The 14,592-nt window shown below is 38.4% G+C and overlaps 1 protein-coding gene across 2 annotated transcripts; it reads left to right on the top strand.

Moving 5' to 3' along the window:
• The first annotated feature begins 5,680 nt into the window (after positions 1-5,680).
• Positions 5,681-14,224, top strand: LOC307031096 (protein translocase subunit SecA). 2 transcript variants are annotated; one of them, XM_079667869.1, is made up of 3 exons: positions 5,681-6,464; positions 9,091-9,185; positions 10,237-14,224. In XM_079667869.1, the coding sequence occupies exon 3, from the start codon at positions 10,256-10,258 to the stop codon at positions 13,433-13,435; it is 3,180 nt and encodes a 1,059-aa protein (XP_079523995.1). In that variant the 5' UTR covers positions 5,681-6,464; positions 9,091-9,185; positions 10,237-10,255; the 3' UTR covers positions 13,436-14,224. The 2 variants fall into 2 exon arrangements, with proteins under 2 accessions (XP_079523995.1, XP_079523996.1); XM_079667870.1 differs by lacking the exon at positions 5,681-6,464 and having other exon boundaries at positions 8,071-9,185.
• The last annotated feature ends 368 nt before the right edge of the window (positions 14,225-14,592 follow it).

Genomic DNA, 14,592 nt, shown 5'->3' with positions numbered 1-14,592 from the left:
ACAAACAAAGTAATTCCATTATAAGTTCCAGCAATGGAGTACAAACACGTGTGTATTGTTCAATGTTAAAAAGGCTAAAGGCAAGACAAAATGTATCCATTTTACAGACCACAAGGTAAATGTTTCCACGTTGTCTCTAAAATTAGGTTTTCTTAAGGGGTCTTTACAACAATTGACTCCTTTGACCTTACAATTAAGCCTGATCCAGTTTGCAATACAGCATCAGCATAAAATACTCTGCCTTGTTTTCCTCCTGGACAGGCTGCTTTGATTGCATTGAAAGCTCGAAATAAAGATAATACTTGTGGGTTGTTGTTTTTGTATTGGTGACAAGCGTGTGTGTTGTGTCTCGTCAGATGTGTTAATATTATTTCTGTTTAGTTAATATTGTCAAGTCCGCGTCTGCTAACCCTTTTTTGTTGTCTGTCATTTCCTTTTTTACTTTGTTAATCTCTTCTCTCATTTCCGGTAGTTCGACTCCTACCTTGTCAGTGTTTTAACTGACCTGAGTGCCTGCCCCGTCCTTTAGTCCAGTGGTTCTCAATTGGTCAGGCCTCGGGAGTCGGGACCATGATCGGGACACACTTTTTACTTGGTCAAAACATGGCGACCCAACATTTTGAAGCAATCAAATCTATTCAACAAAACGATGTGCTGTAATATATATGCTTTTCAGCATACAATATTAATACAAGTGAAGTACAGTGCATATATCCCTTATGTCCCTTCACAGAACTTAAAGTATGCTTTTAAAAAGGTGTAATGAGATGATGGAATCAAAGCTGAACTATATAAAAAGGCACAAGTGCTGAAACCCCAACCCCAGCAGGGGGGTCTGGCATACTTGCCAACCTTTAAAGAGCAACTTCCAGGTTAAAGACACCTGTGAATAAATGTGTAGGAAAATGATGAATACACTAGATTTTCCCAAAAATGTACAGAAATATACACTACAGTAACATCTGGCGTCGTTTTTGTAAGAAATGTTCACTTCCGCATAAAAAAGCCTCGGCACGTGACCTCCCGCGTGTGACGTAACACGGGGGACACAAGTGGATAGCTAGTGGATCGCCGGAATTGTTAGATTAACATTAACATGCTTATTGTAGTTGTAAGCGCACTGCCTTGCGGCCTGCAGCACCGTCCTTGATGGAGCATATGTGTGGGCTGGACCTGTATTTTACAGGAAAGGAGTGAGCAGAGAGTAGAGTAGTTGCAGTGCTTGAATTGGGCCGGTACTCACCGGTACGCAGTACCGGCACTTCTGATTTTTACCCATGTGGTACCGGCATTTTACTGAGTACCGGCACCGCCGGCAATATAGGTAGGCCTATATATTGTAAACGCAACGCAGCGCAAATGTGGGTCTGACTCTGCCTCACAGAGGGTGACTGGCTGTCTACATGACGTGGCCTGCCGACATTGCCACTTTCATACAGATCATACTAATGCCCTCGATTGGTCTCTGTGTGTCATTCAAGCTCGGGAGGGTGTGTGTTGGTGTATGTGTGGCGCGAGCGAGCGAGAAAGCGCGCGCACCGGTTACGTGTATTGTTGTTAGCATCTGGTGCTAGCTAGCTGCGCTAACGGATATAAGGAGCTGTTAAAACAACAAGGTGGAGGGAGAGTCCTTTGCTGTCAGACTGAGAGACTGAAAACTACAGCTCTGGTGAGGTAAATTACTCTCTTGAGTCTTTAGATAGTTAACTTAGTTTAAGTTATCTCAGTGGGTCTCAAACGGTTCGGTCACCATTTATGTAAACACATATTTCCATTTGAGGGGGTAGTGATTAGTAAAATATGCATGAATAATACAAACAAAATGTTAACTAGGTGAAAAAAGGTAAGATAAACTTGTTGAGAGCTAAAACTAGTCTTTGCTGTTGCCTCAAAGAGGAGCAGGGGGGAGAGGAGGGAGACAGGAGAGGCCGATTCAGGAGCCCAGACACACTCACAACTATAAATGAACCAAAAACAAATAAATAAACAAGTTTCAATGTTTTTTCATATTGGATATTGTATGTTATTGGTTATGGCCATGTACTTATGATTTTATGATTATTTAAATGTATACATTTTTGTTTCATATGGGTGTAGTCTCTTTATTTCCCCCTTTATTCCCCCCTCAAAATGCACCAGATTTAAGTCCAACATTTAAAAAAAATCTTACCGGGGGAGCATGCCCCCGGACCCCCCTATAGGATTTGAGGCCCGGCCCCACTGTTCCAAAATAGATTTGCAATTTTTTTTAAATAGTAACCCATCTCCATATGTTTCTTTTTGCGTAGTAGATTTAAACTAGAGGGCTATCACTTTGTGCAGCAACGCTATTGACAAATAAATCCAGCAAAATGGCACAAAAAACTGGTAGTGGCCTCAGGGACGAGGAGTCATTTAACCAGCCAGTAGGAGTCAAGCTTTACTTTCTTTTATATCCATAAAGAAAAAGTAAATCTGTTTACAGTTGTTTCATTATGGATGTTGAGAGGTATCCATATATCTCTTCATTTTGCTCTCAAAGTGCACCAGATTGATGCATCTAACTTCAATATTTAAAAAAAAATGTTCCCAGGGGAGCATGCCCCTGGACCCCCCTAGACTAGAGGGTGTCAGGTCCACTCCCCACTTATAAAAATAGCACTTTACCACTGCACCCCCTCTAATCTCAGATGCACCCTGAGTCATTTTGTTTAAGTACAGTGAGCCTTTCTAAAATATACAGTAAAGAGACAAACCCACCAGCATTAGGCCTATAGGATATATGACTTTGTGCCAAATACTTGTTGCTGATTTAGAGTACTGGCATCTTTTTTATTCCAATTCAAGCACTGAGTAGTTGTCGATTCTTGTTCTGTTTTCTGTGAATATCTGCCTCACTCTCTCAGACTTTGAGTTGCGCGCGCTACTAAAGAGACGTGTTACCATGGAAACCAAACAATGGTGTAGCTGTATTGAAGTCCGAGTGGAAACAGTCGTGTGTAAATCTGATTTTGTCAGAAATCGGGAGAAATGCGGGAGAAATATGACCCCGGGAGGAAACCGGGAGAGGGCAATGAAATCGGGAGTCTCCCGCGAAAATCGGGAGGGTTGACAAATATGGGGCCTGGGGGGATTCTCCCCCAGGAGATTTTTAGAAATACTAACATAAACTATGCATTCTGGTACACTCTGAGAAGAAAATAAATAAATGTATTATTACCCGATGTATTAATAATATTTTATGCCATTGTTTATTTTTCACTTTGTTCTGACATCTTGCTGCGAGAAGAGTAAAGAGGAGATAGTCTGTTTGACTTACTTTAAATTGTGGGTAAGGGTAGATGGCTCCCATTGTTCTGTGACCTGTCAATCATCAAACCGGGGGTCATATTTCATTATGTGTTCATTTTTATCTGAAGTTTTACCCATGGATGTATAAAGAAGAGTTCTACCGCAAAGTTATTCTCCTTGGGGACTTCCGTCAACAATTTTGATTCTGATTGGCCAGAAGACTCGAAAAAACATCAGCAAAGATATTGTATTGAGAAGATGATCAATACGTGACAGAAGTTATCAAAACCGTTACTTCCAGTCCAACGCCGACTGCATGCACAGCGTTAGAAAATCGGGCCTTCAAAAAACAATTTTGACTCTCCCCCCCCACCCCCCCAACCCAAAAAAAAAAGAATTCCAATTTTCTTTTTCAATTTTTTTTTTCTTCACTCACTTTTTCTTATCTTTAGGGTCTCCCATTAATGAAATTGATTGTTTTCAAATGTTATCTTGGGGAAAAAAATGTTTTTTGGTTGTTCTTTAGAACTACCCCAATCCCTGAAAAAGAGACAAATTAGACCAGGCCGAATATGGGAAAGGTGACAAAAAAGCCCATAACTTGAGAATGGCCACTCATTTCCTCTTCAGATTTGCTGAGGTATGAACCAGGTGGCTTTCCTACATCACCAAATAGTCAGACAATTATTTAATTAAAGAAATACTGAATTATAGTCCTGAAGACTTAGCTTTAGTTTAGACGGAAATTGTACTTTTTGGTGATAGGAACATAGGACTCAATCACTTTTCTCTCATTTATCAGAAAAACAGAATTCCCTAAAAAATATACCATTACTGAATTGTCTAGGGTGCTATTGAACACTAACCAGTAGTTTTATGGAAATATCTGGTACAGTTCTATTGCAAATGAGATTTCTTTAGACATAGGCCTACCTCTTCTCTGATACAGTCACATTCCGAATGGGGGATAAGTAGCATAATAACCTGTAAGTTAAGAATGCTCACTCTGATGGTCATTATATTTGGAGAGGGAAATACCAGGTGGCTGAAATACATCACCAAATAGTCAGAATAAGAGTAACCCAATACAATGTATTAGTTCTAAATTACAAGCCTCTAAAACATAGGTGTAAATAGTACAGGTTTTATTGAAACTGGACCCTTAATTCAAAGTACAGTATACAAATCATCAAATAATTCTGTGAGAGGTCAAGTATATAGATACTAGAATATAATGTTAAATGTCAGGTTCCTCAGAAACGTTAGGGGACACATTTTGACGTTGTGCACAGCAGGTGCAGAACTCCGGAAAGGCCAACAGAGAGGCACTGGCACTTTCCACTCTCTCCACACTTTGCATCTTTGCAATACAAGTGAGTAATGTCTCTCACTTCTGTAGGTGCTGGGGGTTTTGTAAATAGCCCTGGTTGAATGGCCCCATCTCTGACAATCCACCCCTTGCCAACAGGACTCCATAACAAGGGTTGGGTTCGGCCTGTGACACCATATCGCTGTCTGAAACATTGCTCTTTACATGTTGTTGAGATGCATCCTCTGTTGGCGGCAGATTTTCCGAGTCTGCATCTGTTGTTGATGCAATTATGAACCTCAGTTCATCCAAGTTTGTGCGCATCATTCCAATTTCCTTTTTTCAATAGGAGAAGCGCCAATTCTCTTGCAACTGGACAAGAATCTTCCAAGCTGGCAGAGAGTCCAAAATGGGTCAGATCTTTGAGCCCGCTGAGATGGTTCTTGAGTTTGGTGAATGCTGTTGTCTTTCCTATTCTGTACAAACTACTTGTTGAGCCACAGCCAGTGAGTGCATAACATGCTGGTCAGTTGTCTAGTATCCCTTCAAGAATAATAACTCATAAAAACGTGAAGAATTCCTTTAACTGAGCCTGGTTTTTTAGATTGTCTCATAACATTGAATTGCATTAGAGTTAAAACAAATGAAAGTGGGGATATATCAAGAAACACACACAAAATAGTCAATGTTGCTGGGCCAACAAATTAGAAAAGGTTTAAACCTAAAATCTTAGGGGGATCAGGTGCGTCTGAGAGCATTTTTAAACCCAGCTGGGATATATCTGTAAGAAATGTAAAGAAACCTTATATCCTGATTTAAAAAAAATCATTCTCTGCAACATGTAAACTGTCCTTTATTGACAGTGTTGTAACATTATTTGTCCAACAGATGGCAAATGTTTTTTAAAGATGGTTAATACTAAGTATGAGAATCTTGATTTATTTCTGAATCAGCAGCAGATTTTGGTTTAAAAAGCTCAAACTAATAGTGTTTATTTCTCTAAGCAATTACTTTGAGACATTACTTGAAAAGACAGGAAAGAGGTGTATACATTTTAATACTTGCTGTTTTTTGTCATGCTATAGCTTTGAAAAACAAGGCTAGACCAAATAAATGTGCGTAAGTATCAAATGTATTATGGTCTATTGTCATTACATTTTTGTACGTAGTGCTGGATTAATTCGCTGTCGAGAAGTCATGTGATTGTGAAGAAAATGAAAGAAAAATCATGTTGGCATTGTGGGGGTTTGTTGGGGAATTACACAAAGAGTTTTGCCCAACCATGGCGTGACTTCTGCCCACATGACAATATTATGGCTGTCATGGGTACCAGTCTCACCCTTCAAAGGAGAATTAAAATATTAATACTCGCCTTCATTTTCAAGTTGTAACATTTTGATACTGTGCCATTTTAGATAACTATATTTTGAATTAAACTTTAAAATGTAATTTAAAGGGTTTGTTAAAAGCTTAATATTGCTTCATTTCCACTTAGATGTATGAATACCCCCAAGAAATAGTTTGTGTTTTAACCTGAAAAACAGCAATTCATATTTTTGGTCACATTTGTTTGAAAATGGGTTGAATCTCAGAAGATGTAATGGGAAATATAGTTTTTAAGGGGAAACAATGGCTGTGTAGCTGACCTTGAGCTTATGTATTGCTTTTTTCTTTTACAGTAACTGACACGGTTTACAATAAGCCAAACACAGAAATCGAAAGGAAGAAATGAAATTCCCCTCGGGGCGGTGTCCTGACACGAACTGAAGCGGGTCAGAATGTAAACAAACTTTAAAAATATTTAAAAGACAGAAGCAAACCCTCAGACTGCAGATCATCTCAGGTGCGCTAAGGAAACTCATCTCTTCTTTTCATCTTTTACCAGGTTAGTAACAAACTATTCCCGGCATAATTTGATGCATCAATAATGAACATTTTAAGATCCGTAAAGTAAAAATTGAACACCCGGATGCTTCTGTGTTTGATTGTCAGAGTAATAATGGTGTGCTGCATAGAGAATTACAACTGATAATTATATTTTTGTATTCATACCTGTTGAATAGAAATGATTTAGTACTTTGAATATTACATTTACATTTTTGTAGCACATTGTTACCACAATATGACTTAAAGGTCCCCTATTATACTGTTTTTCATCAATGTAGTACATGTCTCAGATATATACAAAACATGTCTCTGAAGTGTTTGCCTTGAAACACCAAACAGATCATTGCAGCATCCCATAATCCCGTCTGTTTCTGCCCTGTTTCAAAAGTGCTGATTCTCTGTCTGTTACTTTAATAATAATAATAATAATAATAATAATAATAATGCCTACTAAATTAGAATTGCTACCCTAGTCAAATTAAAGTGGACCTATCATGCTATATTTGAATAATATAGTGTAGGGCCATACCTATATAAGGCATATTTATACTTTTTATTTTTCAAAATACCAAACAGATCATGCATTTTAGCCATTCCTCATTTCGCTCAATTTAACACTGTCTTTGCATGGGCTGATTCTGTGAGAACAGCACCATCTACAGGCCTGGCATATGTACTACAGTGTCTCCAGCGCTTTGGAACGGCAATGTCCGTGGCTGTCTCCTCCTGATTGGTGGAGTTGGCCCAATAGCCGTAGCGCAACTTCTGTGACGACATAAAAGTGTTCAAATCTGGATCAGTCTGTATCAGATCCGTTGCAGCCCCTTCTTTAGAGATTTGGGTATGGAGGAAAATAGAGAGGGTTGTGTTTTCTGACACTTGGTGAGTTCCCTGGAACACCGGGGACACATATTCATGTATAAAAGACGTACAAAAGTGCATTTTGCATGATAGGTCCCCTTTAAGTTGAACTCACATTAATAGTGTCATTCCAAAGACATTTATTGTGAAGAAGTTGGGTGGAAGGTTCCAATTTGTTACATCTTCAATCGTATATCAAATGATTTTCTTTGCATTATTTTGAAGACAAGATCAGGTAACTTCCGGCATATTTCTGACTGCTTGGATTTGACACATGTTGGTACCTTTCCACCTTCTGTCCGCATTTCAATGCAGACCGACCGGTTGTCCAGCTCAAACCGAGCGGTGTGGTCCCGTGTGTTTACGTGCTCAATGCTGAACTCTGCACAATGATTCAACTTTAAACAAACAAAGTATCTCCATGATAAGTTCCAGCAATGGAGTACAAACACATTTGCATAGTTCAATTTAAAAAAAGGCTAAAGGCAAGAAAAAATGTATTAATTTTACAGACCACAAGGTAAATGTTTCGAAGTTGTATCTAAAATTATGTTTTCTTAAGGGGTCTTGACCTGAAAATGACCCAATTACATTACAGCATCAGTTGTCTAGTATCCCATCAAGAATAATAACTAATAAAAACGTTAAGAATTCCTTTAACTGAGACTGTTTTTTTTTTATTGTCTCATAACATTGAATTGCATTAGAGTTAAAACAAATGAAAGTGGGGATATATCAGGGAACACACACAAAATAGTAAATGTTGCTGGGACAATAAAATTAGAAAAGGTTTAAACCTAAAATCGTAGGGGATCAGGCGCTTCTGATGTAGAACATTTTAAAAACCAAGCTGGGATATGTCTGTAAGAAATTTAAAGAAACCTTATATCCTGATTTAAAAAAAATCATTCTCTGCAACATGCAAACTGTCCTTTATTGACAGTGTTGTAACATTATTTGTCCATTAGATGGCAGATGTTTTTTAAAGATGGTTAATACTAAGTACGAGAATCTTGATTTATTTCTGAATCAGCAGCAGATTTTGGTTTAAAAAGCTCAAACTAATAGTGTTTATTTCTCTAAGCAATTACTTTGAGACATATACTTGAAAAGACAGGAAAGAGGTGTATACATTTTAATACTTGTTGTTTTTTGTCATGCTATAGCTTTGAAAAACAAGGCTAGACCAAATAAATGTGCGTAAGTATCGTAAATGTATTATGGTCTACTGTCATTACATTTTTGTACGTAGTGCTGGATTAGTTTGCTGCCGAGAAGTCATGTGATTGTGAAGAAAATGAAAGAAAAAACATGTTGGCATTGTGGGGGTTTGTTGGGGAATTACACAAAGAGTTTTGCCCAACCATGGCGTGACTTCTGCCCACATGACAATATTATGGCTGTCATGGGTACCAGTCTCACCCTTCAAAGGAGAATTAAAATATTAATGCTCGCCTTCATTTTCAAGTTGTAAAACTTTGATACTGTGCCATTTTAGATAACTATATTTTGAATTAAACTTTAAAACGTAATTTTAAAGGGTTTGTTAAAAGCTTAATATTGCTTCATTTCCACTTAGATTTATGAATACCCCCAAGGAATAGTTTGTGTTTTAACCTGAAAAACAGCAATTCATATTTTTGGTCACATTTGTTTGAAAATTGGTTGAATCTCAGAAGATGTAATGGGAAATATAGTTTTTAAAGGGAAACAATGGCTGTGTAGCTGACCTTGAGCTTATGTATTGCTTTTTTCTTTTACAGAAAATGACACGGTTTACAATAAGCCAAACACAGAAATCGAAAGGAGGAAATGAAATTCCCCTCGTGGCGGTGTCCTGACACGCTTACTGAAGAAGGTAAACAAACTTTAAAAATATTTAAAAGACAGAAGCAAACCCTCAGGCTGCAGATCATCTCAGGTGTGCTAAGGAAACTCATCTCTTCTTTTAATCTTTTACCAGGTTAGTAACAAACTATTCCCGGCATAATTTGATGCATCAATGATGAACATTTTAAGATCCATAAAGTAAACATGTAATACCTGGATGCTTCTGTGTTTGTGTTTGATTGTCAGAGTAATAATGGTGTGCTGCATAGAGAATTACAACTGATAGTTATATTTTTTTATTTATACCTGTTGAATAGAAATGATTTAGTACTTTGAATATTACATATACATTTTTGTAGCACATTGTTACCACAATATGACATAAAGGTCCCCTATTATACTGTTTTTCATCAATGTAGTAATGTAGAAGCCAAACACTTCAGAGATATGTTTTGTATATATCTGAGACCTGCTCAGATGATATATTATATATCTGAGACCTGCTCAGATATATACAAAACATTGCTCTGAAGTGTTTGGCTCGAAATACCAAACAGATCATTGCAGCATCCCATAATCCCCTCTGTTTCAGCCCTGTTTCAAAAGTGCTGATTCGCTGTCTGTCATTTTAATAATAATGATAATAGTAATAATAATAATAATAATAATAATAATAACAACAATAATAATACATTAGATTAAAATAAGATGATTCTAGTAGGAGATTCAGGTGATAAGGGGGGGGTGGGGGGGGGGGGGGGGGGGGGGCGTTACCGTGGGTTGGTGATTGGCTAATGGTTACACAAGCCAAAAAATCGGTCTGACATCATAAAGTGGCCAAAATCTGATCAGCTCATTTTCAGACAGGTTTTTGTATAAATGGATCAGGACAAAAAGTGAGAGAATCTTTTTTCCTGAAACTTTCAGAATTTCTTTACACAGAGGGGACACATGTTTGTGTATAAGTAACATGAACAAGTGGATTTTGCATAATAGGTGACCTTTAAGTACAGTGTGGACATTGTGTAATGTTTTATTCACCCAAATCCAAGATATTTTTCTTTCTGTTTTTTTACCAGATTTGAGTTTTTCTACAAAATGTCTGAACCCGACAGCAGTGATGGAGAATTAGTTGAAATACTTTTTTCTACACCGATTGCTTTTAGTTTAGTGTCTCCAAAAATCATTCTCAACAAGCTCCAAGGACTTGTCAGAAACATCCAATGGAGCAGAGAGGATGTAACTGAATTATTCAAAGCTCTTCTGGAGCGGTTTGATTCAACAACACAAGACCGATCACATCTCTTCTCATGGATGATGAACATGTTGCAGTGTATAGAGATTAATTACATCACTCAAGGTTGGAAAAGTAAAACCAGAAAGACTCTTATCCAGCTGGTTCGAGACAATTCTGTAACAGATGAACACCTTAAGGAAAAGTTAGCCGATGCCCCGGAAAAGTCCCTGGACGAAATCCTTGAGGAAATCCGACAACAAAAGTTAAACCACATTGACGACAAACTTTTGAAAGACGTGAGAGACATTGTGTCAGCAGTTTATGAGGATCTGACTTCTCCCAGTGATGGATCGCAGAGGAATGACCTGGAAAAAGTATTGCTAAATCTTTGTAGGGCAGTGGAAAAAATTAAGAAGTTCAGACCGCGACTGACACAGATGGTGAGCTGGTGTATAATGGCTCTTTCCAGAACAGGGCAGTTAATTCAGGTTAGCACTGGAGAGGGAAAGTCATGTATAATAGCAATGTTTGCAGCTTTTCGAGCTTTGAAAGGAGAAGAAGTAGACATCTTCACTAGTTCACCAGTTCTTGCAGAAAGAGATTTTGAAGAATGGAAAGGGTTTTATGGTGAGTTGAAGATCCATGTCAGCTGCAATACCAACAAACAAGTTGAACACTTAAAAGAGTGCTACGAGTGTAAAGTGGTATATGGTACTGCTGAGGCATTTGCTGGACATTGGCTATGCAAGCGCTTTGAAAGAATAGACACTTTTGAGCAAAGGAAATTCCAGTGTGCAATAGTGGATGAAGTAGATTCCTTGATGCTAGATAAAGGTAATCAGATTGTTTATATAGCCAGCGATATGCCTGCTTTGCAACATCTCAACCCACTCCTGGCATTCATATGGAAAACTGCAAAAAAATACAGCTTTCGTCAGGGCATAGTTTCTGATACAGAGAGTAAGGTAAGGGCTGCAGAAGAAGAGATAAAACATGCTCTGCATTTTACACCTTGTGAGCTCAACGAAGATCGAATAGCGTGTTATGTCCCAGGTTTCCTTGCAGATCTGGTCAACTCCAAACTAAAGGTTTGGATTGAAAATGCATTCAAAGCACAAACCATGACAGAGGATCGTGAATATACCCTCGAGAAACATGGGATAGCGCCTGTTGACTACAGCTTCACAGGTGTTGTTGAAAACTTCATGGTAATGTCAGATGGACTACAGCAGTTTCTTGAGATGAAACATAAGTACAAGCTGAGTGACATGACGGCCATCACAAACTACATGTCCAATGTGGGCCTTTTCACGAAGTACAAAGATCAGATCTTTGGGATTTCTGGAACTCTTGGCCAACAAGCAGAGACTGACACTTTGGAGAGAATCTATGATGTCAAGACCTGTCAGATACCCGCTTTCAAACGCAGAAAGCTGTTTGAGGTTGAAGGAGTGATTGTAAATGACGAAGAAGAATGGATTGAGGAAATCTGTAATGCTGTATTGGCAGAAACAAACCCAACTCCATTTAGGACTCAAAGAGCTGTGTTGGTCATTTGTGAGACCATCCAACAAGCAAAGGACCTTGACCTTGCTTTAAAAAATAAAGTCCCAGACAAAAAGCTTTACACAAGCAACAACATAGACAATACTGCAATCTTCAAAAAGAAGCTTGAAGCAGGAGAGGTCATTATAGCAACAAATCTTGCTGGAAGAGGGATGGACCTTCAGGTTTCTGGCCAGGTAAAGCGAGCTGGAGGTTTGTTCGTTCTGCAGACCTTTCTGCCCGTGAATGCTCGTGTGGAGGCGCAGGCATTTGGCCGTACTGCAAGACAAGGATCTCCTGGGTCTGCGCAGCTCATTATCTGCTTCAGCCCCCTGCCAGAAACACTCAAGCTGTTGGCTTTGATGGGCGAACTTCAAACTTTAATGGAGAAAGTAACTAATGTCTTGCCACTTTGTTTTTCGATGCAATTGAGGTCCTATCAAGAAAGCCCAAGCTATGAGCAAGCTAATGAAATGTATTCAACTCTGACACACATTTTGGCTGAAAACTCAAATTCACCTTTAAAGACAGTTAAAGAGGTTAGAGATGATTTAGTGGCTAAAGAACTATCTAGCTTCTCAGAGTGTGAAATCCCAAACATAAAGAAGAAGGAATCGCTCTTCAAACTGTATCTGGACACACTAGATGAAGAGTACCAAATCAGTAACAACAAGCCAGCAGCTTCAGATGTGTCTGCACTCAATGAATTCTGGAGTATTTGGCTCCTCACAACCTTCAATGCGAACGAATCCACTTCAAACTTAGAAAACAAACTAAGGGAAGACTTGGAAACAGCCAGGCAAAAACTCAGACGGAGAGAATCGCCCTCTTCAAACCTGCACCACTACACTGCATTTGGCAACGAACTGCGCAAAAGGGGGAAACTTGCAGACAGTATCATGATGTACACTAAGGCCATACAGGAGGACCACTGTTGGGCAGCAATCGCATATTATAACCGTGCTTTTGCATCTTTATCCCAGCAAGAGAGGCAACAGGATCCAAACTGCATCGATCAAGCTCTGGAAGATTTGCAAAATGCACTCAAGTCGGTTGAGCTCCACTGTGAACAAATTATGTTCACTCATATACACTCCAGAGATATCGTGGACCTCTGTAGCAATTCAGTCGACCGATTTGACTCTCACATGTCAACCAGACACCTGGTGTTGCTGTGTTTCAAAAGTAACATTAATGAGGCCATAAAGAAGCTGGAAAGGGCAAAACTGTTTGGTAGTAAGGTTAAATTGGAAGAGAGTCTTGTACACTTCATGGTTCCAGCAGTCCATCTTCTGCACTGGGTAGTCCTTTCGAAACAATTACTGCCTCTGATCCGCTCTGGAGACCCTCTGAAGTTGCGCCAGCTAATTAGCCATCCCTACTTTGACATTCACATTGAACTCATGCATCTTCAAAATCTGGGCCTGACTGATGTCTATACCTTGGACACAATGTTCTCTCTGGGTGGCTTTTTCTCAAAGATACTAAGACGATAACTCAAGAAACACAGACAGTGGTGTTGAAAGGAAATCTTTCGGCCACATCATTTCAAGACATAAGAACCACAGCCTATATCCAGCTGTCTGTGGGTTTCTAAGTTCATGTTTTTGGTTTAAAGTTCTTTCATTACTAAGAATTTTGGGGTATTCCTTTTTCTTTAGAAATCCATGTGATGTCAGGTCAGATTAAAAGTTTTAGTTGTTAATACTTTTTTTGATATGTTTATCAGTGCAGGTCCCCTGTTTATTGTTATTGTACATAAAATGCTGTTTATTTTTTCTTTATCTCTATTTTGTGTCAGTTCAAACAACTGCTTAGCATGTTTTTTATATTCATCTTTTGTTGTGTTTTTTATATATCTTATACATTTGAAGGAGGTGCAGTGGATAGAGCGTTGGTGTTCGGATCAGGGGGTCACAGGTTCAAACCCCACTGCAGTCAGCATGTCGTTGTGTCCCTGGCCAAGACACTTCACCCCAAATTGCTCCTGTGGGGATTTCCCACAGTATTGAGTATGTAAGTCGCTTTGGCTAAATGCGTCTAACAAGTAACATGTAATGAAGGGTTTTATTATTTTGTTTTTGTATTTTATCTTTACAAAATACATACTTGATCCTTTGTTTATGATCATTCAAATGACTATGCAAAATATATGTGGTGATGATGATACTACACACTAATATGTTACTTCTTTAAACACTTAAAAACAGTAAAATTAGTATTTACCATGTTGTTAGTATAATTGTATTGTTCACTAAAGTAATAAAGATTGTATTCAAGGTTTATATTTTTGGAGAGCTATACAATGAACTTATTTGAATTACAATTTAAAGGCATTTTGATTCTGTTTAATAAAAATCAAGCTACCATTTGAAACCTGTTGGTTATTGACTCATCATTTGTAATACATATTACTACACTGTATTTACATAAGTAGGCCAATCAGTCACATTGTAAAAAGCAACTTTAATGAATTAGACATGTGTTTGTGTGGTAAGGAAACTCTTCATATCGACATTGCAACTTAGGCTTTGAACATGGACTAAATATAATCATTTAAATACTGCCATTGTGTGGTTCAATTTGGTACTGAACTTTCCCTGCATTGGAGTGCTTTAGGCAGTCATGTGTTATGCACAATAACATAGCATGT

The sequence above is a fragment of the Notothenia rossii genome (genome assembly GCF_949606895.1).
Source record: "Notothenia rossii genome assembly, chromosome: 3".
NCBI lineage: Eukaryota > Metazoa > Chordata > Actinopteri > Perciformes > Nototheniidae > Notothenia > Notothenia rossii.
The sequence above is the reverse complement of the archived record's forward strand: the minus strand, read 5'-3'. Positions and strand labels throughout refer to the sequence as shown.

Excerpts from the sequence above, each read along its gene's own strand:
- LOC307031096 (XM_079667869.1), top strand. The coding sequence starts at position 10,256 with ATGTCTGAACCCGACAGCAGTGATGGAGAATTAGTTGAAATACTTTTT.